This window comes from Thamnophis sirtalis, unplaced genomic scaffold, assembly GCF_051295495.1.
Source record: "Thamnophis sirtalis isolate CommonGarterSnake01/CBP01778 unplaced genomic scaffold, rThaSir2_p1.2 scaffold_15, whole genome shotgun sequence".
Lineage (NCBI taxonomy): Eukaryota > Metazoa > Chordata > Lepidosauria > Squamata > Natricidae > Thamnophis > Thamnophis sirtalis.
Window position 1 is genome coordinate 4034651 of NW_028261395.1, and position 26399 is coordinate 4061049.

At 45.1% G+C, this 26399-nt stretch overlaps 1 protein-coding gene across 1 annotated transcript in view; it reads right to left on the reverse strand.

Annotated features, from left to right (window-relative positions):
- KIF20B (kinesin family member 20B) overlaps positions 1 to 26399 on the reverse strand; it is a 70677-nt gene that overhangs the window by 26507 nt on the left and 17771 nt on the right. Inside the window, 9 exon segments of the mRNA XM_087702389.1 lie at positions 1685 to 1810; positions 2706 to 2763; positions 4824 to 4946; positions 6314 to 6452; positions 8089 to 9193; positions 17686 to 17815; positions 22779 to 22898; positions 24735 to 24796; positions 25645 to 25867. Of these exon segments, the coding sequence (XP_087558515.1) occupies positions 1685 to 1810; positions 2706 to 2763; positions 4824 to 4946; positions 6314 to 6452; positions 8089 to 9193; positions 17686 to 17815; positions 22779 to 22898; positions 24735 to 24796; positions 25645 to 25867 (2086 nt within the window).

The following is a 26399-nucleotide window of genomic DNA, read 5'->3' on the forward strand; positions in this document are numbered from 1 at the left end:
GGAGATGCATGTGGCTGGAGCGTGTTGATCGGCACTCCTGTACAGCTCGCTGCAGGCGCTCAGAAGCCACCACCGGTTCTGAGGAGCACCAACCAGGGCCAGTGCTCCGCCATCAAACCGGGGAGGGCAGCGGATTCGAGTCGCAGATCGGCGGCAGTGATTGCGTGGGCATGCCGGTTCTAGGAAGCTCCAAATCACACATAGTAGCCCTGGCTTCACTGGCAATTAGGAGGGCAGAGGAGGAGAAGACTTCTACTGTGAGTAACGGGGGAGAAGGCGGCAGATGGCCATCCCTACCGCAGAAAGTGATTCGGGCTCGGATCACCTAATCGGCGGCCGTGCTTACATTGTTTGTGGATCGCTGGTACCGTCTCACCACTGATGCTTGGGTCCTTCACACCGTTAGGTCTGGGTTAAAGTTAGAGTTCTGTTCCCATCCCCTGAATAGATTCTGTCTCTTCTAGGAATCCGGTCAAGCTCATGCACAAGGCCATCTGGCATCTGCTGGATATCAGAGCGGTGGAGCTGGTTCCGGAGGAGGAGAGGGGGTTGGGCTTTTATTCCAACTTGTTTGTCGTTCCCAAGGGTTCAAGGGGGTGGAGGGCAATCTTAGACATGAAGCTGTTAAATTCTAGACTGGTCTATCGCAAGTTTAAAATGGCATCCCTCAAATCCACCCTAAAGGGTATTAGACAGGGAGATTTTTTTGGCATTTTATTTTGATTTTTTTTTAAATTTTATTTATTATTTATAGGCCGCCCTTTTCCCTGAGGGGACTCAGGGCGGCTTACAATTCATGGGAAGGGGTGTGCAAGACAAAACATAAGACAATACATGAGTAAAAAAATAAACAATAAAACACAACTTTCATTCAACATTCAGGTGGGGCGGATTAAAATCTTTACCCCCAGGCCTGACGGGATAGCCAGATCTTAAGGGCTGTGCGGAAGGTCTGGACGGTGGTGAGGGTGCGAATCTCCACGGGGAGATCGTTCCAAAGGGTCGGAGCTACTACTGAAAAGGCTCTCCTGAAAATCCATTGAACTCACAGAGTCATACCTCCATATTATGATTGCCGCAGATCACTGTAGGTTTCTCAGGTTTTCGTGCAGGGGGGGGTCCCACTATCAATACAGGGCCCTCCCCTTTGGGTTGGCATCGGCTCCCAGGACCTTCACAAAGGTCCTGGTGTAGCAGCACGCCATCTCCATTCCATACCAGTCCGGTTACAATGCTACCTGGATGACATCTTCATACAAGCCACGATGGCAGACCGGGCTTGTGTTGGGTCGCACAATTAACACATTGCAGACCCTGGAGGGGAGTGTGGTGTTGTCTTTCCTATTCCCTTCTTTCCCAGGCTTGTGTTGGGTCGCACAATTAACACATTGCAGACCCTGGAGGGGAGTGTGGTGTTGTCTTTCCTATTCCCTTCCTTCCCAGGTTCTGCTTTGGACTTTGACCTTCGATTAATCTGGGAGAGCCAGGAAGAGGAAGTAGAGAGGAGTGGCCTCGAATTTAACCTCAGTCTCCGGGCAGATTGGACGTGAGAATACCCATCTGTGACTCCACCCACAGGAGCTTTGGGACATGCAGTTCAGGTAAGACCAACTGACATTCCCTCTGCTCCCTTACACAAGGTCACTTTGGAGACTAAGCCACACCATCCTCCATCGTGGCTTACCTGCTGCACACCTTTCATTCTCTGCTAAGGTGGCCTGAAGAATTTGATCTTGTTCGGACTGAGTCCGTTCTTGTTCCTCTAAGGTCAGTCTCATGTCGTCGATGATCTTCTCTTTGCACCGCGCATCTAAAGTTTGGAATAAAAATGGCGACTCTTGTAAATCTTCTGTGCGGTCCTTCCACGAAGTGAATTCTTTGGGGAGCGGGGAGACATGGCTGTGGGCCTCAGGACCACTTTTCCAACCCAAGAGATTCCCTGCTTCAGCTTCCTGCTCTGTGCAGAAAGGAAGCCTGCTAATGTGAGGAAAAGGGGTTTTATTGGTTCACCGACAAAAGGGCGAACGACAAAACCGCGCCCGACTAAACCGCGTCGCTGATGTCATCAACAGGGCGACAACAGCGCGGAGAAAGAAGCACGCTGTAAACCCTAAACCTAAACTTAACCCCTAACCCTAACCCTAACCCTAATCCTAACCCTAAACCTAATTCTAAACCTAACCCTAAACCTAACCCTTAACCTAACCCTAACCCTAACCCTTAACCTAACCCTAAACCTAACCTTAACCCTTAACCTAACCCTAAAGCTAACCCTAAAGCTAACCCTTACCTTAAGTTAAATCAGCTTTCTTTCAACGCGCTACTTAAAGCGCCCTTCTTTCTCCGCACTGGCTGTTGTTGCCGCGTTGATGATGTCAACACAATATATAGATTAACAAAATGGTAAAATCCAGAGAGAATAAGAAGCAGAAACATTTAGAAGCATGGACACATGTACCCATGCTGATTCTCATTCTCATTCTCATTCTCATTCTCATTCTCATTCTCATTTCTCTCTCTCTCTCTCTCTCTCTCTCTCTCTCTCTCTCTCTCTTCTCTCTCTCTCTCTCTCTCTCTCTCTCTCTCTCTCTCTCTCTCTCTCTCTCTCTCTCTCTCTCTCTCTCTCTCTCTCTCTCTCTCTCTCTCTCTCTCTCTCTCTCTCTCTCTCTCTCTCTCTCTCTCTCCCCTTCCTATTGGTTTCATACCTTCACATGATTTTTGGTACTGCTGTAAAAGGTCATCCAGCTTCTTACTTAGATCATCCTGATTTGGACACAGAATAAAAAACATCAGGCATAGGCGCTAAACATTTTGTAAAAGTGTTTTTAAAACCATAAAAACTGGGTAATTCTAAAGTCAGTCACTGTGCTCAGTTTCGGGTAGCAGTCCTAAATACACAGAGTAGTAAACCACATTAAATTCAGTCTGTCTTTGAGTGGGTCTCTCTGGATCTTCACAGCCTTCACACGCAAAACACCAACTGTCTTCACTAGGAGATTCTCACGCAAAGCAGAACTGTCTTCACTAGGAGATTCACACACAAAGCATTGACTGTTTTCACTAGGAGATTCACAAACAAAGCACCGACTGTCTTCACTTAGGAGATTCACACGCAAAGCATCGACTGTCTTCACTAGGAGATTCTCACGCAAAGCACCGACTGTCTTTACTAGGAGATTTATACACAAAGCATCGACTGTCTTCACTAGGAGATTCTCACGCAAAGCATCGACTGTCTTCACTAGGAGATTCTCACGCAAAACATCGACTGTCTTCACTAGGAGATTCACACGCAAAGCACCAGCTGTCTTCACTAGGAGATTCTCACGCAAAGCATCGACTGTCTTCACTAGGAGATTCACACGCAAAGCACCGGCTGTCTTCACTAGGAGATTCTCACACAAAACACCGACTGTCTTCACTAGGAGATTCATCCCCAAAGCATCGACTGTCTTCACTAGGAGATTCACACGCAAAGCATCGACTGTCTTCACTAGGAGATTCACACGCAAAGCACCGACTTCACTAGAAGATTCTCATGCAAAGCATCGGCTGTCTTCACTAGGAGATTCACACGCAAAGCACCGGCTGTCTTCACTAGGAGATTCTCACACAAAACACCGACTGTCTTCACTAGGAGATTCATCCCCAAAGCATCGACTGTCTTCACTAGGAGATTCTCACGCAAAGCATCGACTGTCTTCACTAGGAGATTCACACGCAAAGCATCGGCTGTCTTCACTAGGTGATTCACATGGAAACCACCGGCTGTCTTCACTAGGAGATTCTCATGCAAAGCATCGACTGTCTTCACTAGGAGATTCTCACACAAAGCATCGACTGTCTTCACTAGGAGATTCACATGCAAAATACCGACTGTCTTCACTAGATTCTGACGCAAAGCATCGTCTGTCTTCACTAGGAGATTCACACGCAAAGCATCGACTGTCTTCACTAGGAGATTCTCACACAAAGCATCGACTGTCTTCACTAGGAGATTCACACGCAAAGCACCGACTGTCTTCACTAGGAGATTCTCACGCAAAGCACCGACTGTCTTCACTAGGAGATTCTCACACAAAGCATCGACTGTCTTCACTAGGAGATTCACATGCAAAACACCGACTGTCTTCACTAGATTCTGACGCAAAGCATCGTCTGTCTTCACTCTAGGAGATTCACACGCAAAGCATCGACTGTCTTCACTAGGAGATTCACACGCAAAGCATCGGCTGTCTTCACTAAGAGATTCATACGGAAAGCATCGGCTGTCTTCACTAGGAAATTCTCACGCCAAGCACCGACTGTCTTCACTAGGAAATTCTCACGCCAAGCACCGACTGTCTTCACTAGGAGATTCACACACAAAGCATCGGCTGTCTTGACTAGGAGATTCACACGCAAAGCATCGACTGTCTTCACTAGGAGATTCTCACGCAAAGCATCGACTGTCTTCACTAGGAGATTCACACGCAAAGCACCGACTGTCTTCACTAGATATATACGCAAACCACCGGCTGTCTTCACTAGGAGATTCACACGCAAAACATCGACTGTCTTCACTAGGAGATTTATACACAAAGCATCGACTGTCTTCACTAGGAGATTCACATGCAAAGCATCGACTGTCTTCACTAGGAGATTCATACGCAAAGCTTCGGCTGTCTTCACTAGGAGATTCTCACGCAAAGCACCGACTGTCTTCACTAGGAGCTTCACACGCAAAGCACAGACTGCCCTCCAAGGGCCATGTTACGCAAGTCATCTTCAACACCCCTCACTCCCCTTATAACGTTACCAAGATGGAAACTTTCTGTTCGCACCTTCTTAAATTGCTGGATCGTCCGCTGCTTGAGATCCAGCTCTTGAGTTAGCTGTCCTTTGGCCTTCTCAAGTTCATTAACTTTACTCTGCAGCAATTTCTCCTCAGCTCGCATGCTGCTCACCTGTAAGAAGATTCAACGGGGGTACATTATACTCGGTTGGAGAGAAAGTGCTACTTTCCCCACCTAACTGTGTTGCAATTTGAAATACAGAGGAGGACAAATCAAGCATTGATGTGAGCAGAGAGAGGAAGTCCAGCAGTCCAACGTGTGTCATCTTTCGAAAGCAGAACTTCCAATAGCAGGGAAGAAAAAATATATCTTGATCTGGGCAAACTGCAAGGAAAAAAAAGGAAACAGCCAGAAAAATCTGGGAGTTGATATTTTGGGCATGGAAATTGCCCAGTAATATTGGCCTAAAGAGGCTTTGAACAAAACTCAAGCAAAGAATATCCACCACCATCCATAAACTAGGATGGCGCAGTGGTTAGAGTGCTGTACTGCAGCCACTTCAGCTGACTGATATCTGCAGTTCGGCGGTTCAAATCTCACCGGCTCAAGGTTGACTCAGCCTTCCATCCTTCCGAGGTGGGTGAAATGAGGACCCAGACTGTGGGGGCCATATGCTGACTCTGTAAACGGCTTAGAGAGGGCTGAAAGCCCTATGAAGCGGTATATAAGTCTAACTGCTATTGCTAACTGCTATAAACCTTCAAACGAGGTTCTCATCTGATGACCATGGAAGGCCAATCTGTTTAGTTTCTTCCTGGAATGCTTCAATTTAGCTCAATTTAACCATGTTCAAGCATGCTTAACCAAATTAGAACTACAGGCAGTCCTCAACCTAACGACCACAATTGAGCCCCTGGTGTTAATCAAAACATGTGTTAAGTGAGATTTGCCTCATTTAATGGCCTTTCTTCCACCGCTGTGAATGAATCATTGCAGTTGTTAAGTTAGCAATGATGTTGCGATGTAAATCTGGCCTCCCCGTTGACTTAGCAATAGCAGTTAGACTTATATACCGCTTCATAGGGCTTTCAGCCCTCTCTAAGTGGTTTACAGAGTCAGCATATCGCCCCCAACAACAATCCGGGTCCTCATTTTACCCACCTCGGAAGGATGGAAGGCTGAGTCAACCCTGAGCCGGTGAGATTTGAACCGCCGAACTGCAGAACTGCAGTCAGCTGAAGTAGCCTGCAGTGCTGCATTTAACCACTGCGCCACCTCGGCTCCCTGCTTGTCAGAAGGTCAAAAAAAGGTGATCACACGACTCTGGGACACCACAACCGTCATAAATATGAACCAGTTGCCGAGCTCTAATGGTTGTTTGTAAGTATGAAAAACTTTTTTCAGTGCTGTTGTAATTTTGATCTGTCACTAAAATGAACTGTTGTTAAGTCAAAGACTACCTGTAAGTGCAGAAGACGAAAGAAGAGTTGCATACAGAATGACGGAAAAAGATTTTTTCTCTCTCTCCTTTTACAGACCTGTCTTTGAACCTGTTCAATCTGCTTTTTGGTATCAGCCAACTTCTCCTTCAGGTCTGCGCGTTCTTCATCTTTCTGCTGGATTTCTGCTTGTAGACGGGAAGAAAGATCGGTACTCTTTGATAGCTCTTCTTTCAACCTGAAAGAGAAACAACCAACCAACTGTGTGTGAGTGCGAGAAAGAGAGAGTGGAGTCTTTTAGAAATAACTCCCTAAGGGGCAGAGTTCTAGTTTAACAAGTCAGGAAGAGAGCCAAGAGTCAAACATATTTCAATAGCAAGATAAAATGGCTCGGCCTATACCTTGAAAATGTTCTTCTCGGATAGGAATGAACAATTATTTGGGCCTTTTAATTTTTCAGGTTGGTCTTTGCTTCCAAGAGACCCAGGGCATTTGGGACCCACTCCAATACGCAGAAGTCTCTGCAGCGGTTTTATAGATGGCATTTAGATCCTAAAAAACTGGCCTCTATGTATCCGAATTTACAACCTAAATGCTGGAGATGTGATTGTGCTGATGCTACATATTACCATATATGGTGGACTTGTAAAAAGGTAAAAGCATTTTGGATAAAAATATGGTGGATTATGCAAAATGTTCTTAAAAAAAGGATAAAGTTTACCCCTCAGTTATTCCTGTTAGGTATAACTACTGATTGTACTGTTTATTTATTTATTAGACTTATATACCGCTTCATAGGGCTTTCAGCCCTCTCTAAGCGGTTTACAATTATTATTTTTTTAGCAAATTGAGTCAGCAACTTGCCCCCACAGTCCGGGTCCTCATTTCACCCACCTCGGAAGGATGGAAGGCTGAGTCGACCTTGAGCCGGTGAGATTGGAACCGCTGAACTGCAGATCACAGTCAGCTAAAGTGGCCTGCAGTACTGCACCCTAACCACTGCGCCACCTCGGCTCTCTGTTATAGAGACTAATTTGATTTTGTATTTAATAACGGCAGCAAGACTGTTGGTGGCGCAATACTGGAAGAAGGAAGACTTGCCTACTATTCAAGAATGGAGATTAAAAGTAAGAAACCTAGCAGAGATGGCTAAAATATCAGCATATCTCGAGGACCACTCAAACGAGAGATATAAACTGGAGTGGAGAAGATGGATTGACTATACTCAAAATAAATACGGGACTAAGAAATTCCAGATAGTTTATGACTGAAGAAACGAGGAATGATATAATCTGTTTAGAGTTAGCCTAACAAAAGAGGAGTTAAAGCTCAAATGAAAGATGATACTAACTATTTTTAAGTTTGTTTTAGAACATCTTTGTTAAAGATTTATACCCTGTATTTGTTCTGGGAAGTCACGGGGGGGGGGGAGGTTGGGGGGGCTCGGGGGAGGGCAGGGAAGGGGAGGTAAACATTTGTAAAAGTTTTTTTTTCTAATATTTTCAATTAAAAAAAAAAAGAAGTCTCTGCAGCTTTGCTGCCTTGAGTTTTGGTTTCTTATCGCTGTCACCAGCTGTTATACTCTTTTAGACCATTTTCACTTAACTTTTAGAAACAAGTTCAGAGATGACAAGGAGAAATGTGGTTATTTTTCTCGAATCAAGGGAACAGGAAATTAACCAACTTACCTTAAGACAATAGGTATCCAATGACTTCAACTACGCAAGCCTAAAAGTGGGAATTCAACTCCTAGAAAATATCCTAAATGAAGCACTTCTTGAGAGAAAGGAAAGAATGTACATGGTCTAATTTCACCCCGATATTTATATTTGTATCCATGTACTATTTAGCAGGAAGACAATTAAAAAACTTACCCTTTCGTGGCTTGCTTCAACTCTTCACTCTTCTCTCTTTCAACGTCATTCAATCTCTTCAGGTCTAGAACCTCCACCTTCAGTTGTGATTCCCGATCCATGAATTTTCCGATTTTAGCTTCTGAAATGCCAAGCTTCTCTTCCACGTCGCGAACCGATTGTTTCATCGCTAAAATAGCCGAATCTTTATCTTTCAACGTTTTCTCTAAAGAAACGATTCTGGCATCTTTTGCCCTACCCTCTTCCAATAAGTCCTCATTTGTTTTTATCCTCTCAACGGCTCTGTTTTCCCCTTCCTTATATTTTTCCGCATAAAAAGCGTTTCTCTGCTCCAGGTCCCTCAGCTGGTTAAGGAGGGACGTCTTCTCCTGCGCAAACGCATCTCTCTGACTTATAGTTTCGCTCAGTTTCAATGTCAGCTGAGAATTCTCCTCCTCGGCCTGGGATGTTTTCCTCTGCAACTGTTCAATCTGTTGCATGAGGTCTGAAATGCAACTGCTTTTTTGAGACGAGGCGTTGATGATCTGCTGGCTTATTCTCCAGATGCCTTCAACGCTACCATGGAATGTGCTTTTTGGATCAGCATTAACACGAGTTGGCAAAGGGTCATCATCTCTTGACATAATTTCTTGCTTTGCCAAGTCAACATCTACCACAGGGCATGACCTGTTCAATAAACCCAATTCTGCATCAAATGTCTTTACCTGTGGTTTTTCTTCAACGGAGATTTGGCTAGCAGCACCTATTTCTTGAAGCAGAATCTGGATTTTTTCCTCCTGGTTCTTATTCCTCTCTTTCAGCGCGGCTAATTCAAGTGTTGCCTCCTCTTGAATTGCCTGCTGTCGTTGGAGCTCCCTATTCAAGCCGGAAACTCGTTCCTGTTCTAAAGAAAGAGCTTGAGACAATCTAGCAATTTCCCTGGAAAATCCCTCCTTCTCGTTCCCCTCTTTCTCCAACTTCTCTCTAAGCGAGGCCCCCTGAACTTCTAGCATTTTGATTTTCTCATCCAAGGCCACCGCGTCTCCCTTCCCCTTCGAAGGACGGGATTGCGTTTCGTCAGCTTCCTCGGAGACTACGGGATCGTTAGAACTGTGGTGAATGAATCCTACAAAAAATTAAAAAAGACGGATTTTATTCAACTGTCAACGGCCGACATATTTGTAACAACGTTATTTTTTTTTTAATTTGCCACGTGATATTGGTATTTCAGAGACCGTTTTTAAGTTTCTTGAGAGACCGCCTGCTGCCAATTACCTCCCAAAGACCCATTAGATCACACAGATTAGGCCTCCTCCGGGTTCCGTCTACCAGCCAATGCCACCTGGCTATTACCCGGGGGAGGGCCTTCTCTGTGGCGGCTCCGGCCCTTTGGAACGAGCTCCCCGCAGAGATCCGGACCCTCACCTCTCTCCAGGCCTTCCGAAAAGCCGTCAAAACCTGGCTTTGCCGGCAGGCCTGGGGGTGATGAGTTCCCCTCCCCTCTCGACATGTATGGTTGTGCGACTGTTGTTTACTTTTATTATTTGTATTTTGTTTTTTTATGTTCCCCTTTTTCCCCCTTGAATTGTTCGCCCCCCTGAGTCCTCCCGGAGAAGGGCGGCATACAAATAATAAAATTCTATTCTATTCTATTCCTTCAAATCAATTTTGGGGGAAACCAGACAGCTGACTTGCCTTAAAAGTGTAGTTTAGTCTAGTCAATTTACTATCCTTGCGCAACTGTTTAAGAAGTTGCAATAGCAATAGCAATAGCAGTAGACTTATATACCGCTTCATAGGCCTTTCAGGCCTCTCTAAGCGGTTTACAGAGAGTCAGCATATTGCCCCCAACAATCTGGGTCCTCATTTTACCCACCTCGGAAGGATGGAAGGCTGAGTCAACCCTGAGCCGGTGAGATTTGAACCGCTGACCTGCTGATCTAGCAGTAGCCTGCAGTGCTGCATTTAACCACTGCGCCTGTTGTGCAGACTAGCTTATCTGCAGCGATAGCACTGCTTAAGGCAGAAGTCTAAATGAATATATAGTTTTGACCAATGTTCCCTCTAATTTTTTTTCAGTGTGAGCGGAAAAGTATAGTGTTTGAGCGGCACATTTTCATGCCTGAGCACCTTAATTTTTTTCACAGATGTCACCTAAGACAACAACGAAATCAGTATTATTTGAAACTCAAAGTTATGTTTATTCAAGGTACCCGCTTAATTAAAAGTGTTATATAATATCAGTATCACTTAACAACAGTCCTGCTTAGCAACCAAAATGTTGGCTCAGAAACTCTGGCATTGAAGCGTGCAAGTCTTAAAGCTGTCAAGTTACAAGACCCTCGCACCCCTAACCCTTTAGGAAAAAAACCCCAGGGGTCTTCAAACCTGACAGCTTTAAGCCTTGTGGACTTCAACTCCCAGAATTCCTCCTCCAGTCATGTTGCAGCAACGTCATCTGCGTGGATCTGCTCCATCTTCGGTTTTTTCACAGGAGGCAGGGCTGCTGCTGAAGATGCCAACGAGCTCCCGCCGCCACTAGAATATGCATTTGTTTAGCATGACATAGAATAGTCTTTCAACCAGAAGTATGGAATAAAAGAGAGACTGATAAATATTAAAAAAAATAAAACCAAAAAGCAGCTATTTATTTGAGTTCTAGATAAACATTTAGTTCAGAAGAGATTAGAATAGAACAGAGAAAGAATAGAATATAGAGAATACAATAGAAATAGAATTGGAAGGGACCTTGGAGGTCTTCTAGTCCAACCCCCTGCCTAGGCAGGAAACCCTACACTACTTAAGACATACGGTTATCCCAAATCTTCTTTAAAACTTCCAGTGTTGGAGCATTCCCAACTTCTGGAGGCAAGTTGGTCCATTGGTTAATTGTTCTCACTGTCAGGAAATTTATCCTTAGTTCTAGGTTGCTTCTCTCCTTGATTAGTTTCCATCCATTGCTTCTTGTCCAGCCTTCAGGTGCCTTGGAGAATAGTTTGACTCCCTCTTCTTTGGAGCAACCCTGGGCCCTGAGATATTGGAAGACTGCTATCATGTCTCCCCTAGTCCTTCTTTTCATCAAACTGGACATACCCAGTTCCTACAACCGTTCTTTATATGTCAATATCATTTAGACAAAGTTGATCCCCTTATTCTCCACTCCAGAACCTTGGAGTTTGAAGTTCTTTGGTTCTCTTCTCCCACCCTCTGTGTTCCCACGAGGGGATTAGCATCATAGCTCAACTGCCCCCCTCCCACCCATAAAGACCAGGAGAGCATCGCTGCGCATAGCCAAATGCTACCATAGCAACTATGGCGTTGTCTGATGTCTTTCTTGCACGCTAAGATGGACTGACGGGGTGAAGCATAGCTTGCATTGTCCCTAGTGCGGATTCTTTTCCCAGCCTTGGTCACTTTACGAGGGGTGGACTTCAGTTCCCAGAATTCTTCAGCCCTCCCTTATTCCTGTTTCCTTTTCCTTCATTATATTCAATTGTTTCAATATTAAGTGTAATTCTTCCTTCCTAACATTTTTCCATTTTTTCCCTTATATTCTTTTCCATTTCAACATTGTCTTTGTTCCTTCCATTCTTTCTTCCTTCTTTCAATCCTTCCAATATTTTTTCCTTCATTCCCTTGTCTGTTTCAATATTAAGTACATTTCTTCCTTTCTTCCTATACTTTTTTCCATTTTCTTCCTTATATTCTTTTCCATTTCAACATTGTCTTCCTTTTTTCCTTCCTTCCTTCCTATACGTCTTTCCATTTTCTTCCTTATATTATCTTTTCTGTTTCAACAGTCTTTGTTTCTTTCTTCCTTCCTTCCTTCCCTTCCTATACTTCTTCTTTCATTCATTATATTTTCTTTTCCATTTCAATATTAAGTGTAATTCTTTGTTCCTCCTTCCTTCTTTCAATCCTTCCAATACTTTTTCCTTCATTCTCTTTTCCTTCAATATTAAGTGCAATTCCTTCCTTCCTTCCTTCCTTCCTAAGTTATTTCCATTTTCTTCCTTATATAATATTTTCTGTTTCAACATAAAGTGCCTTCCTTCCTTCCCTCCCTCCCATCCCTTTCTTTATGTTTTCTTCATGCTTTCTTTTCTTTTTCCTCTGCTCTTTTTAAATCCCCCCCCCTTCTTCTCCTCCTCTACATTTAGGTTGGATTAGTTTGTACAATGGTCATCAAACTTCTGAAGTAAAAATAAATAAATAAATCATATTTAAGAAGAAGAAGAAAAAGGAAGACGTTTTTAGTTAAGTCAAACGTTTTAATAAAAGTTTCATCTTTTAAGATTTGTCCAACACATCCAATTGTAACCTTAACAGTAAAGAATATCACCCCAGCTGCTAAAGGTTCAACCAGTCTGAGAACCATTGAAAAGACAACAGTGCAAAATCCAAAAGACACAACTTCCTCACCGCCATTGCTTTGGTACCAAATCTTTGAGGAAGGGGCTCCAGAAAGAAGGAGGAGGAGGAGGAGGAGGAGGAGGAGGAGGAGGAGGGAACCAAAGAGAGGCTTTTACCGAGTCTGCGCCCCACAGCCAGGACCGTCCTGGCGCCTCAAGCCGCGTTTCTTCCCCGCAAAGCCCTTCGGGCAACCCGAGAGTTCCTTTTGGCGCCAGAAGGGCTTTGCAGGAAGAAACGCCGCGTTTCTTCCTGCAAAGCCCTTCTGGCGTCAAGCGGAACTCTCGGGTTGCCCGAAGGGCTTTGCAGGAAGAAACGCGGCTTGAGGGGCGCAAGGACAGTCCTGGCTGTGGGGCGCAGACTCGGTAAAAGCTCTCTTTAGTTCCCTCCTCCTCCCCCTCCTTTCACAGTGTGAGTGACGCTGCCGCCAGGCTGAGAGCTGCCGCTGAAACAAGTTTGGGAAGGTCCTTTGCGGGCGGCCAGTTCTAGCCGCCTGCAAAGGACTCCCCCACGTTTGCTTTGAAAGAAACCTCTGCGCGGGAGTTAGAAACCTCTGCGCGGGGGTTTCTTGCCATGTGCGCGGCCGCGCGGCCGCGCACCTTAGAGGGAACAGTGGTTTTGACACCATAAAACCTCCTGAAGTCTTTATTTCCTTATTTGTTGCTGTCAACAAAATATTTGTATTTGTATTTGTATTGTATTATTTGCATGCCGCCCTTCTCCGGGAGGACTCAGGGCGGCGAACAATTCAAGGGGGGAAAAAAGGGGGAACATAAAAAGACAAAATACAAATGATAAAAGTAGACAACAGTCGCACAACCATACATGTCGAGAGGGGAGGGAACTCATCACCCCCAGGCCTGCCGGCACAGCCAGGTTTTGATGGCTTTTCGGAAGGCCTGGAGAGAGGTGAGGGTCCGAATCCCTGCGGGGAGTTCATTCCAGAGGGCCGGAGCTGCCACAGAGAAGGCCCTCCCCCGGGTAGTAGCCAGGTGGCATTGGCTGGTAGATGGCACCCGGAGGAGGCCAACCCTGTGAGATCTAATGGGTCTTTGGGAGGTAATTGGCAGCAGGCGGTCTCTCAAGTACCCAGATCCAATACCATGAAGGGCTTTATAAGTTACGACTAGCACCTTGAAGCGTATCCGGAGACTGATCGGTAACCAAAATAAAACATTATATTGTTATTTGATTTTTACATAAAGAGCCTTGGTGGCGGCACAGTGGTTAGAATGCAGTACTGCAGGCTAACTCACTGCTCACTGCCAGGGGTTCAATCCTGAATGGCTCAAGATTGACTCAGCCTTCCATCCTTCCGAGGTCGGTAAAATGAGGACCCAGATTGTTGCTGTCAGGCATGCCTCCTCCAATATCTAAGAAGGAAAAACCTCAGCTCCATTTGGATAGATATAAAGTACTTTTACTAGATATGAATAAAAAGCAGCTAACAGAAAAGCAAGATCTTAGCCAAAAAGGAGCGAACATGTACATATCAAAGTTTTACCCGGCACACTCCCCGCAATTCCTCAACCCAGTGTCCAATCTGCAACTCCCTAAGGTGTCATGTGGGGTGCACCTTCAAAAAGCCTCATCAAGTTGGTATGCGAGACGGACGGCCTTGACAAAGTCCATCAGCATGCGCAGAAGATGGTGAGGACAAAACTCCCTTCTTTATAAATCCTCCAGCACCAGTAATTCCCCCTCCCAGATATCTCAAGCCCTCTCCCTCCCCGTTTCCATGGCAGCCGATCGCAAGCAAGGAAAATAGAGGCTGATAGTTGGGGGGTAATGTGATGACTTTGTGAACCGCTTAGAGGAGGCTATAAAGCACTATGAAGCGCTATATAGCATATTTTTCAGAGTATAAAACACACCTTTTTCCCTCAAAAAAGAGGCTGAAAATCTGAGTGCGTCTTATACACCAAATACAGCATTTTTTGCCTCCTGAAGCACCGCCTCCTTCATAGCAATATAGCAATAGCAGTAGACTTATATACCGCTTCATAGGGCTTTCAGCCCTCTCTAAGCGGTTTACAGAGAGTCAGCATATTGCCCCCAACAATCTGGGTCCTCATTTTACCCACCTCGGAAGGATGGAAGGCTGAGTCAACCCTGAGCCGGTGAGATTTGAACCGCTGAACTGCTGATCTAGCAGTAGCCTGCAGTGCTGCATTTAACCACTGCGCCACCTTGGCTCTTCATCCAAATGGCCTGCTGCCAATTACCTCCCAAAGACCCATTAGATCGCACAGGGTCGGCCTCCTCCGGGTTCCGTCTACCAGCCAATGCCATCTGGCTACGACCCGGGGGAGGGCCTTCTCTGTTGCAGCTCCGGCCCTTTGGAACAAACTCCCCGCGGAGATTCGGACCCTCACCTCTCTCCCTGCTTTCCGAAAAGCCGTTAAAACCTGGCTGTGTCGGCAGGCCTGGGGTCGATGAGTTCCCTTCCCCTCTCGACAGGTGTGGTTGTTGGTCATTTTAAATGTCTATTTTGTACTTGTATGTTTCCCTTGCCCGTTTAAGTTGTTCGCCGCCCTGAGTCCCTTTTTGGGAATAGGGCGGCATATAAATAAAATAAAACTTAAACTTAAACCATGCATACCCTCATGGAGGCTTTCAGAGAGCTCCTGGGGGCAGAAATGAGCAAATAATGGGCCACCCCCCCCCCACAGCTCCCAGCACTCTATAATCCTCCACAAGGCCATGCATGCAATTTTTTGACAAACAACGGGCCCTTTTTCACAAAAAATGGAGTCATTTTTGCCCCCCCCCAGAGCACTCTGCAAGCCCCCCCCCCAGCAATTCATGCCTCTTTTTGGGGGGGGGGGGGAAGGCTCGTTTTCATGAGGTTTGCAGAGTGCAAAAACTTTTTTCCCCCTTTTGGAAAGCTGTTTAACTGATTGATGAGAATTAGATTGATCGAGTGCTGTGCCAGCAGAAACAAAGTCTTAGGTGCTGCAGATTGTCCGCGATTTCCTTCTCCAGCACATGGATAAATACACCTGGAAACATCTACCTACCTACCTACTCTCTCTCTCTCTCCCTACCTATTGTATTTCTTTCTCTCTCCCCCCCCCTCTATCTACCTTCCTTCCTTCTTTTATCACAGACATCTGACTTTTGGGAAAGAGAAAGTAGTAAAAAAGGGGGGAAGATTTATTTTTAATTTATCCAAAAGTCCAACAGCATATTTCATTTTTAAATAATACAATACAATACAACAGTAGAGTTGGAAGAGATCTTGGATGTCTTCTAGTCCAACCCCCTGCCTAGGCAGGAAACCCTATACCGTTTCAGACAAATGGCTATCCAACATCTTCTTAAAGACTTCCAGTGTTGTGGCATTCACAACTTCTGGAGGCAAGTTGTTCCACTGATTAATTGTTCTGTCAGGAAATTTCCTCAGTTCTAAGTTGCTTCTCTCCTTGATTAGTTTCCACCCATTGCTTCTTGTTCTGCCCTCAGGTGCTTTGGAGAATAGTTTGACTCCCTCTTCTTTGTGGCAACCCCTGAGATATTGGAACACTGCTATCATGTCTCCCCTAGTCCTTCTTTTCATTAAATTAGACATACCCAGTTCCTGCAACCGTTCTTCATAGGTTTTAGCCTCCAATCCTCCCCTAATCATCTTTGTTGCTCTTCTCTGCACTCTTTCCAGAGTCTCCACATCTTTTCTACATCGTGGCGACCAAAACTGAATGCAGTATTCCAAGTGTGGCCTTACCAAGGCATTATAAGGTGGTATTAACACTTCACGTGATCTTGATTCTATCCCTCTGTTTATGATAAGGACCAATTTAGTATTTTAAATCTCATTGGTGGTGGTGGGGATTTTTCTCTGTTGAAGGCAAGGGACAGTGGGTTTTTTTTCTAATTTGAAAAATTAAGAAAAAAATAAAGGGGAAAAACCAATAGAAAATAGGATGTAATGTTGCATTGAAACTATACTTTTATTTGTTTGTATGTAGCTTAGAAAATTGTTATGAGTGGAGGAAAAAATCAGGACAGAATACTTTGCACATTTGTGAAGAAATCCTTAATTTTCCTGCGTGTGATATGAGAGGGGCTACTCATGGGTATCAACACAGCCTGATTGATCCAGAGACTGAAGGAATTTCTTAGCCACACCTCTTCCTCCCTTCTGGCTCCCAGTTTCCTTCAATCTTTGGTCCAAGCAGACTGTGTTTTTTGGCTCTTGCTTGAACTATTAAAGCTATTTTTATTTGACTAATTGGATATTGTAAAATTCTAAATTACCTGAGCTGTTGGCTGTAAAGAGGCCGTTTTTCCATTGCCATTTGGAGGGGGTGGAGAGCCAGATCGGCATTCCTCCCCCCCCCCCCCCCGATTGCCACGTGGAGGGCTGCCCGGTCCCTGGGAATTCGGGGGTGACAGCCAGCGACGTGCGGTGAGCTTTATGGCTGGTGAGGCAGCAATTGTTTTAGACTTGTGGACTTCAACTCCCAGAATTCCGCAGCCAGGCATGCTCAGTTCCGATTTAAAGCGACAGCATTTTTCCCCCTTGCAAAATAAGTTTTCTCATTTTTTTTCTTCTCCCTCCCCCTCCTTCCTCCCTCTCTCCCTCCCTCCCTCCTCTCTCAAACAGACACACGCACACAGAGAAGTTGGATCCCTCTCTCACTCACTCACTCTCAAACACACACAAACACAGATGTACAAACACAGATTCACAAAATAGAAGATAGTTCACGGGATCAATTTGATGAGAAACGCCCATATATATTTTTTTTGTCTTTTAATGACCCCAAAATACCCTTGCATCGGGGTGGAGACAATGCACCTGGTTGGCAACTGAATGGACCTGAGTGTTTTACTGGCCAGATGCCCTTCCTGTCGCCAATGCAGAGATATTTTCTCATAGAGAGAGAAATATCAGCCACTACCTAGGATCAAACTCACAGCCTCCTGATTTCGAGGCGAGATCTCCACCTCTAGGCCACTGCACCCCTCTGATGAGAAACGCACATACTACATGGAAAAGGCGAATGTTCCATTTAAAGATGTTTATTTCTGATTTTTATAAAAAAATAATAAGAGTTCATGCAAGATGCACATCTGATGTGACCGCCTTTTCTTCTGGTCCTCAACTTTTTAATTCTGTACTTTTATTAACTTTTCATTTCGATATAGAAGTAATTCTAGACCTCAGCAGCCTTTCGGTATATGCAGAACTGGAAGCAATAATACCTTGCTTTGGAGGGGGCCCTTCTTCATCCCTTTCTAAATTTCGTTTCCTTCTTGATTCAACGCTTTTCTCCTTGGATTCACTGTTGTTTTCCTGCTGCATATCCTGCTTTATATTCGCAATGGCGACCTCCTGCATTAAAATAAAGAAAACCAATTCTTAAAGGTCTCAGAATCTTTAACAATTCACATGCTTTGCTATTTCTAGTTTAAATGACTCCTACAATAAAAAAAAGATAAATACGATCCCCCACCCCAATTGCTACTCACGGACAGCAATAGCAGTTAGACTTCTATACCGCTTCATAGGGCTTTCAGCCCTCTCTAAGCGGTTTACAGAGTCAGCATATCGCCCACCGCAGTCTGGGTCCTCATTTCACCCACCTCGGAAGGATGGAAGGCTGAGTCAACCCTGAGCCGGTGAGATTTGAACCGCCGAACTGCAGATAGCAGTCAGCTGAAGTGGCCTGCAGTACAGCACTCTAACCACTGCGCCACCTCGGCTGGAATGTAGCATTCCAGACAATGTCAAGATCACTTATTTTAGATACTCTGCTAAGTTTCACTAACTCCTTACATCTTAGGTGGTGAGGTGGCTCAGCGATTCAGACCCTGGACTTGTCAGCTGGAAAGCTGAGAGCCCATGTTCGAGACCTAAGCCCCGCACGACGGAGTGAACTCCCATTCTCACTCCAGCTAGCAATAGCAATAGCAGTTAGACTTACATACCGCTTCGTAGGGCTTTCAGCCCTCTCTAAGCGATTTACAGAGTCAGCATATCGCCCCCAACAACAATCCGGGTCCTCATTTCACCCACCTCGGAAGGATGGAAGGCTGAGTCAACCCTGAGCCGGTGAGATTTGAACCGCCGAACTGCAGATAACAGTCAGCTGAAGTGGCCTGCAGTACTGCACTCTAACCACTGCGCCACCTCGGCTCTAAACAGAACAACTGTCCTTCAAAAGGCATCACGAGACATCGGTCTTCCTCTCTCTCTCTCTCGTGGAAGTTGCTCTTTGAAGGTTTAAATCATGTATGTCAGTGGTTCTCAATCTTTTCTTCATCATGGACCCCCGCTTTAAATACCTTTTATGGCCACGGAGCACCAAGACCTAACCACCGATGTATACTATTAGAATGAACAGAATAGAAAAGAATAGAATAGAATAGAATAGTGTTTTTCAACCTTTTTTGTGCAAAGGCACACTTTTTTCATGAAAAAAATCACGAGGCACACCACCATTAGAAAATGTTTAAAAAAATTAACTCTGTGCCTATATTGACTATATATAAAGTGTTTTTCCCACGGCAAACCTTACACTATGTCACGGCACACTAGTGTGCCGCGGCACAGTGGTTGAAAAACACTGGAATAGAATAGAGTAGAGTAGAGTAGAATAGAATGGGAATGGGAACAGAACACAACAGAATTCTATATTGGCCAAGTGTGATTGGACACACAAGGAATTTGTCTTTGATGCAAATGCTTTCAGTGTACATAAAAGAAAAGATAACATTCATCACGAATTCTAAATTACAACACTTAATGATAGTCCTAGGGTACAAATAAGCAATCATACTAGGAACCTATCAATATAAATCGTAAGGATACATTTACAGTCCTACAGTTATGCCACCTCTTCATTCTTATATTTTAATCCATATTTTATTCTACCCGAGGTGGCGCAGTGGTTAGAGTGCAGCACTGCAGGTTACTTCAGCTGACTGCTAGTTCGGCAGTTCGGCTGTTCAAATCTCACCGGCTCAGGGTTGACTCAGCCTTCCATCCTTCCGGTAGGTGGGTAAAATGAGGACCCGGATTGTTGTTGGGGGCAATATGCCGACTCTGTAAAACCGCTTAGAGAGGGCTGAAAGCCCTACGAAGCGGTATATAAGTCTAACTGCTATTGCTATAAGTGGGAGGAGATGGGTGATAGGAACGATGAGAAGACTAATAGTAACTTAGCCTTAGTGAATGGTGTGACAGTGGTGAGGGAATTATTTGTTTAGCAGAGTGATGGCGTTCGGGAAGAACTGTTCTTGTGTCTAGTTGTCCTGATGTGCAGTGCCCTATTGCGTTGTTTTGAGGGCAGAAGTTGAAACAATTTATGTCCAGGATGTGAGGGGTCCGTAGATATTTTCACAGCCCTCTTTTTGACTCATGCAGTACGCAGGTCCTCAATGGAAGGCAGGTTGGCATTAACTGTTTTTTTCTGCATTTCTGATTCCCCTCGGAAGTCTGTGTCGGCCTTGTTGGGTTGCAAAGCCAAACCAGACAGTCATAGAGGTGCAGATGACAGACTCAAATCAAGAGAACATCAACTTGCCTGGGAAAACATTTCGAGGTGCGAGAATCACACTTCCCACGCTGCTTAAGAAAGTTGCTCCCTAAAGCTCCTTATGTTTTAGGAACAGCTTGTTGTAATGACATGAAAAATGAGGACACCACAAAAAGTTTTTCTGCCTACGCAAGGCTGAGTGCCTTTTTCAACGTGGATGGTCTTAGTGGTTCCACCACAAAACCGCGGTAGACTAAAGCGCGCTCGACAAAAGCGCGTACATGACGTCATCACAGCGCGACGAAAACAGCACGCTGTGAGCGGTAAACTTAAAATTAACGCGAAAACCTTACCCTAACCCACCCAAACCTAACCCTAAACCTAACCCTAAGCCTAACCCTTAACCTAACCCTAAACCTAACCCTTAACCTAACGCTAACCCTTAACCTAACCCTAACCCTAACCCTAACCCTAACCCTAACCCTTACCTTTATGTGAATCGGCTTGCTTTAAAAGCGCTTTTTAAAGCGCCCTTTTTTCTCCGCGGTCGTATTTGTCGCGCTGATGATGACGTCACGTACGAGCTTTAATCGGGCGCGCTTTAGTGGACCGCGGTTTTGACGGGTCACGGGTCTTAGTTACTGTCCACTTACTTTTAAATCTTGGTAACATCAATGCACATATTTCGATGAGATTGTCAGGAGCTGCTTCATTGAATTTTTGTAAGTCATACTACTGATAGTATCTATCTGGCTTGTCTTCTTTGATTTATTTTTTCCACGCTTCAAGGTTTTCTTCATTGACTCCGGCCTCTATGTGCCAAAATTATTTAATTTGGCTTTAGCTTCATTATTACGACTTCCATTTAGCTCTCTGGATTTATTTCATCTAGTACTGAACTGGATTCCATCCAGTCAAAGGTATTCTGAGCCATCTTGGAGCCGAGGTGGCGCGGTGGTTAAATGCAGCACTGCAGGCTACTTCAGCTGACTGCAGTTCTGCAGTTCGGCGGTTCAAATCTCACCGTCTCAGGGTTGACTCAGCCTTCCATCCTTCCGAGGTGGGTGAAATGAGGACCCGGATTGTTGGGGGTGATATGCTGACTCTGTAAACCGCTTAGAGAGGGCTGAAAGCCCTATGAAGCGGTATATAAGTCTAACTGCTATTGCTATTGAGTCACTGGAGAAAGAAAGTCTCTTCATCATTACCATTTTCCTCAGACGAGGATTTATCACAAGGGTGCATGGAAGCTCCCATTCACATGGCCACTATGAAGGCATTCCTTAAGGTTAAGCTGTGAGAAGGTGCATGAAGTATTGTTTCTGTTTATGATACAATGGCAATGATCAAGTGGCTGGAACTGAAGAGGTTTTGCTTCATTTTGAAAGCGATTTCATCATGTAGAAAAGAAGGCTAGTTGTCCAGAGCAATGGTCTCGCTGAATCAGAAAATCTACAAAGAATGATTTTGACACCTTCAAACTTAAGTTAATTGTTCATCATCTCAGAGCTGTGGTGGCGCCGTAGTTAGAATGCAGTACTGCAGGCTATTTCTGTTGACTGCCAGCTGCCAGCAAAATCTCACCAGGCTCAAGGTTGACTCAGCCTTCCATCCTTCCCAAGCGGGTAAAATGAGAACTTAAGATTGTTAGACTTCTTGACTCTGTAAACCGCTTAAAGAACACTGTAAAGCACCGTGAAGCAGTATCTAAGTCTAGGTGCCATTGCTCAGCGCTATCCCAAGAGCCATGATGGGATGTATAGACTGCCTCCGTGACCCGACAAATGCGCGCATGACAAAAGCGCGCCGAGAAAACCGTGATGTCGAAATCGCGCCCACAACAGCACGCCGACAAAACCGCGTCCACAAAAGCGTGATTAGGGTTAAGGTAAGGGTTAGGGTTAGGTTCAGGGTTAGGGTTATTACGTTGTTTTCGCGTTGTTTGTTGAAGGCGCGCTTTTGCCGGCGCGCTGTTGTCGGCGCGATTTCGACCTCGCGGTTTTCTCGCCGCGGTTTTGTCGTGCGCGCATTTGTCGTTGAACCGACTGCCTCTAGGAGAGCAGACATTTTTTCTAATGTCCAACAGCAAGCCAAACATTACTTTTCTTCCTGCAGTTACGTTCCAATATGGGCAAAATAAAAACAAAACCATAGAGTAGAAAATCAAAGAGTGGGGAAACGTATTTGTCCCGCTATTTTCAAACGTCTTTAGCTTAAAAGATTGGAAACATAAAGGCTGACTTATATAAAAAAAAATAACATTGGAAAGGTTGTCTTTGGAGCCCAATTCTAACTGACTGTTGGATTACCTCTAAAAGCTTAGCAAACCTTGACATTAACAGGAGACACAGTTACATCAGCTCTTCATGGCATCGGACCTGGGTACCTGAGAGACCGCCTCCTGCCGATCACCTCCCATAGACCGATTAGATCTCACAGGTTAGGTCTCCTCCGGATTCCATCTGCCAGCCAATGTCGGCTGGCTACTCCCCGGGGGAGAGCCTTCTCTGTTGCAGCTCCAGCCCTCTGGAACGATCTCCCCGTGGAGATTCGGACCCTTACTACCCTCCCGGCCTTCCGCAAAGCCACCAAGTCCTGGCTACTCCAGCAGGCCGGGGGGCCCTCGAAATATCCAGCCCCCCGGAGATTGTGATTGTTGTATATTTTAATGTTGTTTGTGTATTATTCCCCCCTCCCTTGTTTTATTGTAAGCCGCCCGGAGTCCTTCGGGAGTGGGCGGCATACAAATCAATAAAACTATAAACTATAAATTAACTACATCTTTGAAATGATCAGGGAGAAAGATGAAATACTCACAGAATCTTTTAGGGTAGCTTCCAAGTGACCAACCAGAGTTTGCAGCTGACTTATATCTCGGTCCTTCTGTTGCACAGCTTGGCTCAGCTCCTCAATGTGTTTGTTCTGTAGAGCCATTTTCTTGGGAGGGGGGGGAGAGAGAAAGAAGTCTGAGAAGAGACATGTCTGCGCACAGTTGGCAACTTACCAACAAAATATCGTCTCAAGTTCGGTTGTGCTAGCTTCATTACGGCCTTTAGGACGCCTCAATTTGAAAGTCTATTTCTCTGTATGCCAATATTCACTGACAAAGTGCCTTCAATGTTTTTATTTTTTCACTAGCTGATAACCTGGCATTGCCCGGGTATTTATAAACATCAAAGCGTTTGTCTGAAAGGGAGCCATCGAGAGGGACTTTCTTCTCCCTACTCCCATGTTCATCATTCCTGTCCAATCCCTCCCATGCCCTCGTCTTTCCAACGATCCTGGCACTTTTCCCCAAAGCGTTTGTCTGACAGGGAGCCATTGGGAGGGGCCTTTCCTCCCCATCTCCCGTGCCCACCGTCCCTTCCCCTCTCCCATGCGCTCCTCTTTCCTGCCCTGTCTACGATCCTGGCACGGAGAGCGAACGTCACCACTGGCTTTCCAGAGGAAGCTGCGAAGGAACTGACATCACAAACAATTGCTGCTCTAGGACGCCACACTCGCTCTCCGTAACGGGCCATGCATTCCAGAGTTATGCTGGAATACAGACACACCAACGGTGTGTCCCCCCCCCCGTCGCCATCCCCCCCCCCCAGTATTTGTTTCCAGAGAGTAAGACATCTGTGTACCAAGTTTAGTTGAAATTGCTTGAAGCACTCCAGAGTTATGCTGGAACATACATACATACATACATACATACGTACATAAGAAAAGAAAAAATAGAAGAGGAAGAGGAAGAAGAAGAAGAAGAAGAAGAACAACAACAACAACAACAACAACTGTTTAATAAATTTATAGGCCGCCCAATCCCGAAGGACTCCAGGCGGCTTACAGAAATACATTTCAAAAATAAAAAATTAAAATAGGGAGAATAAAAACAGATTAAAAGATCACTTCATACACTCAATCTAGGCGGGGCTGGACCTCATTCATGAGGTCAACAGCCCCAGGCCTGCCGGAATAGCCAGGTTTTGGTAGCCTTTCGGAAGGCCGTGATCTCTGGGGGTAGATCGTTCCATAGGGTCGGAGCGGCTACAGAGAAGGCCTTCCCCCAGGAGGTCGCCAGACGACATTGTCTGGTCGACGGTACCCTGAGAAGGCCCACCCTGTGTAATCTTATCGGCCATTGGGAGGTATGCAGCAGAAGACAGTCTCGCAGATATCCGGGCCCTAGGTCATGTAGAGCTTTAAAAGTAATAACCAGCACCCTGAAACGCGTTCGGAGACCGATAGGAAGCCAGTGCAGCTCGCGGAAGATAGGTGTGATATGGGTGTATCTTGGTACACCCAATATCGCTCGCGCGGCTGCATTCTGGACCAATTGTAGTCTCTGAACACTCTTCAGGGGAGGAGGAGGAGGAGGAGAAGAAGAAGAAGAAAAGGAAGAAGAATTAGAAGAAGAATTAGAAGAAGAAGAATTAGAAGAAGAATTAGAATTAGAAGAAGAATTAGAATTAGAAGAAGAATTAGAATTAGAAGAAGAATTAGAATTAGAAGAATTAGAAGAATTAGAAGAAGAAGAATTAGAATTAGAATTAGAATTAGAATTAGAAGAAGAAGAAGAAGAAGAAGAAGAAGAAGAAGAAGAAGAAGAAGAAGAAGAAGAAGAAAGATAGATTAATGATTTTTCTGAGGGGATATTTTTGGCAAGGATGGGAGCAAGTGATTTTATTGTCTCCCCATTTTTCTCTCCATGGACCAATCTACTTTTGTTCTGCTTTCGCGACAAAGAGAATACTTGTTCCTGATTTCAATGGAATGAACAATCTTTACCTCAGTAGCATCTTGAAGGACTTTAGTAGATTCTGTCAGTTTATCTTCTAGCATTACCGCTGCTGGAATGTAAGCAGTTTAGCGTATCTTTAATATTCATCACTGGTTCATTTTTATTTTCAAACAATGAAAGAAACAAGACTTAATCTACATACTGATTTATAGAATGCTTTTATTGAGTTTTAGAGTTCCTTTGGACCTGGAAACAAATTCATTTCCAAGCCTTGATAGTACAGGCAGTCCTCAACTTATGACTACAATGGAGTCCAAAATTTCTGTTGCTAAGTGCAGCCACTTCAGCTGACTGCTATCTGCAGTTCAGCGGTTCTAATCTTACCGGCTCAGGGTTGACTCAGCCTTCCATCCTTCCGAGGTGGGTGAAATGAGGACCCGGATTGTTGTTGGGGGCAATATGCTGACTCTGTAAACCGCTTAGAGAGGGCTGAAAGCTCTATGAAGCGGTATATAAGTCTAACTGCTATTGCTATTACTTGTTGGAAGTTGTTGTTGGAAGGAGCCGAGGTGGTGCAGTGGTTAGGGTGCAGCACTGCAGGCCACTTCAGCTGACTGTTATCTGCAGTTCAGCGGTTCGAATCTCACCGGCTCGAGGTTGACTCAGCCTTCCATCCTTCCGAGGTGGGTGAAATGAGGACCCAGACTGTGGGAGCAATAGGCTGACTCTGTAAACCGCTTAGAGAGGGCTGAAAGCCCTATGAAGCGGCATATAAGTCTAACTGCTATTGCTAACTGCTAACGAGTGCCGTGATCCACTTACCAAATGCGGCAAGAAAAGTCGTAAGATTTGGGCAAAACTCACTTGACAAATTTCTCACTTAGCAACATAAATTCTGGGCTCAACTGTGGACTACCTGTAGTTTTATTCGGTTTCGTTTTTCCGCTCTCGTTGTACCTTTATGCCGGCTGAAAAGGTCCTCTTGAGCCTGGGCGAGTTTTGCTGTAGTATCAGCCAACTGCTTTTGAAGCTGCTCGATGGTGAGTTGAGGTTCTTCCAAAGCATCTAGCATCCCAAACGCCATCTCTGCCTGCTGTTTGATATCAGCAACGTTCTGCTGCAGTGACCCCACCATACTGGGAAAATCAGATGCGCTTCCAGCTTCTCCATCTTCACCTTCCTTGTTGCAAACAAACAAACAAACCCCCCCCCCCAAAAAAAACAGGACATTTAAAAGGAGGGAAAATAGGGGGGGGGGAAATAGGATAAGTTAAGTACATTGACATATAGTAGAAATACACCAAGGGGAGGAGTAGAGGGATAGAAGAAAGATGGGTAGAGAGGGTGGGAGAGAGGATTGGAGGGAGGGTGAGAAGGAAGGGGGGGTGGATGTGGAGAGAGGAGTGGTAGAGGGGGAGGGGAAGTAGGGTAGAGGGGAATGATGGAGGAAAGATGGAAAGTTGGACGGGGGCGAAAGAAAGGGTGTAGGAAGGGTCGAAGAGGTACATTGGGTTTCTATTTTGGGGGGTATTATTGACAAGAGGAATGGCTGTGTTTATTGTTTAATGTTATATGGCCCCGGTTATGCACAGTATATATGTGACTGTACGAAAACGAAAATGGAAAATAAAAACACATTTACATGAAAAAAAAAAAGCAGGAGGGAAAAGAAGGGTAACATAAAACATGCAAGTACGTCATAAGCCTCAGAA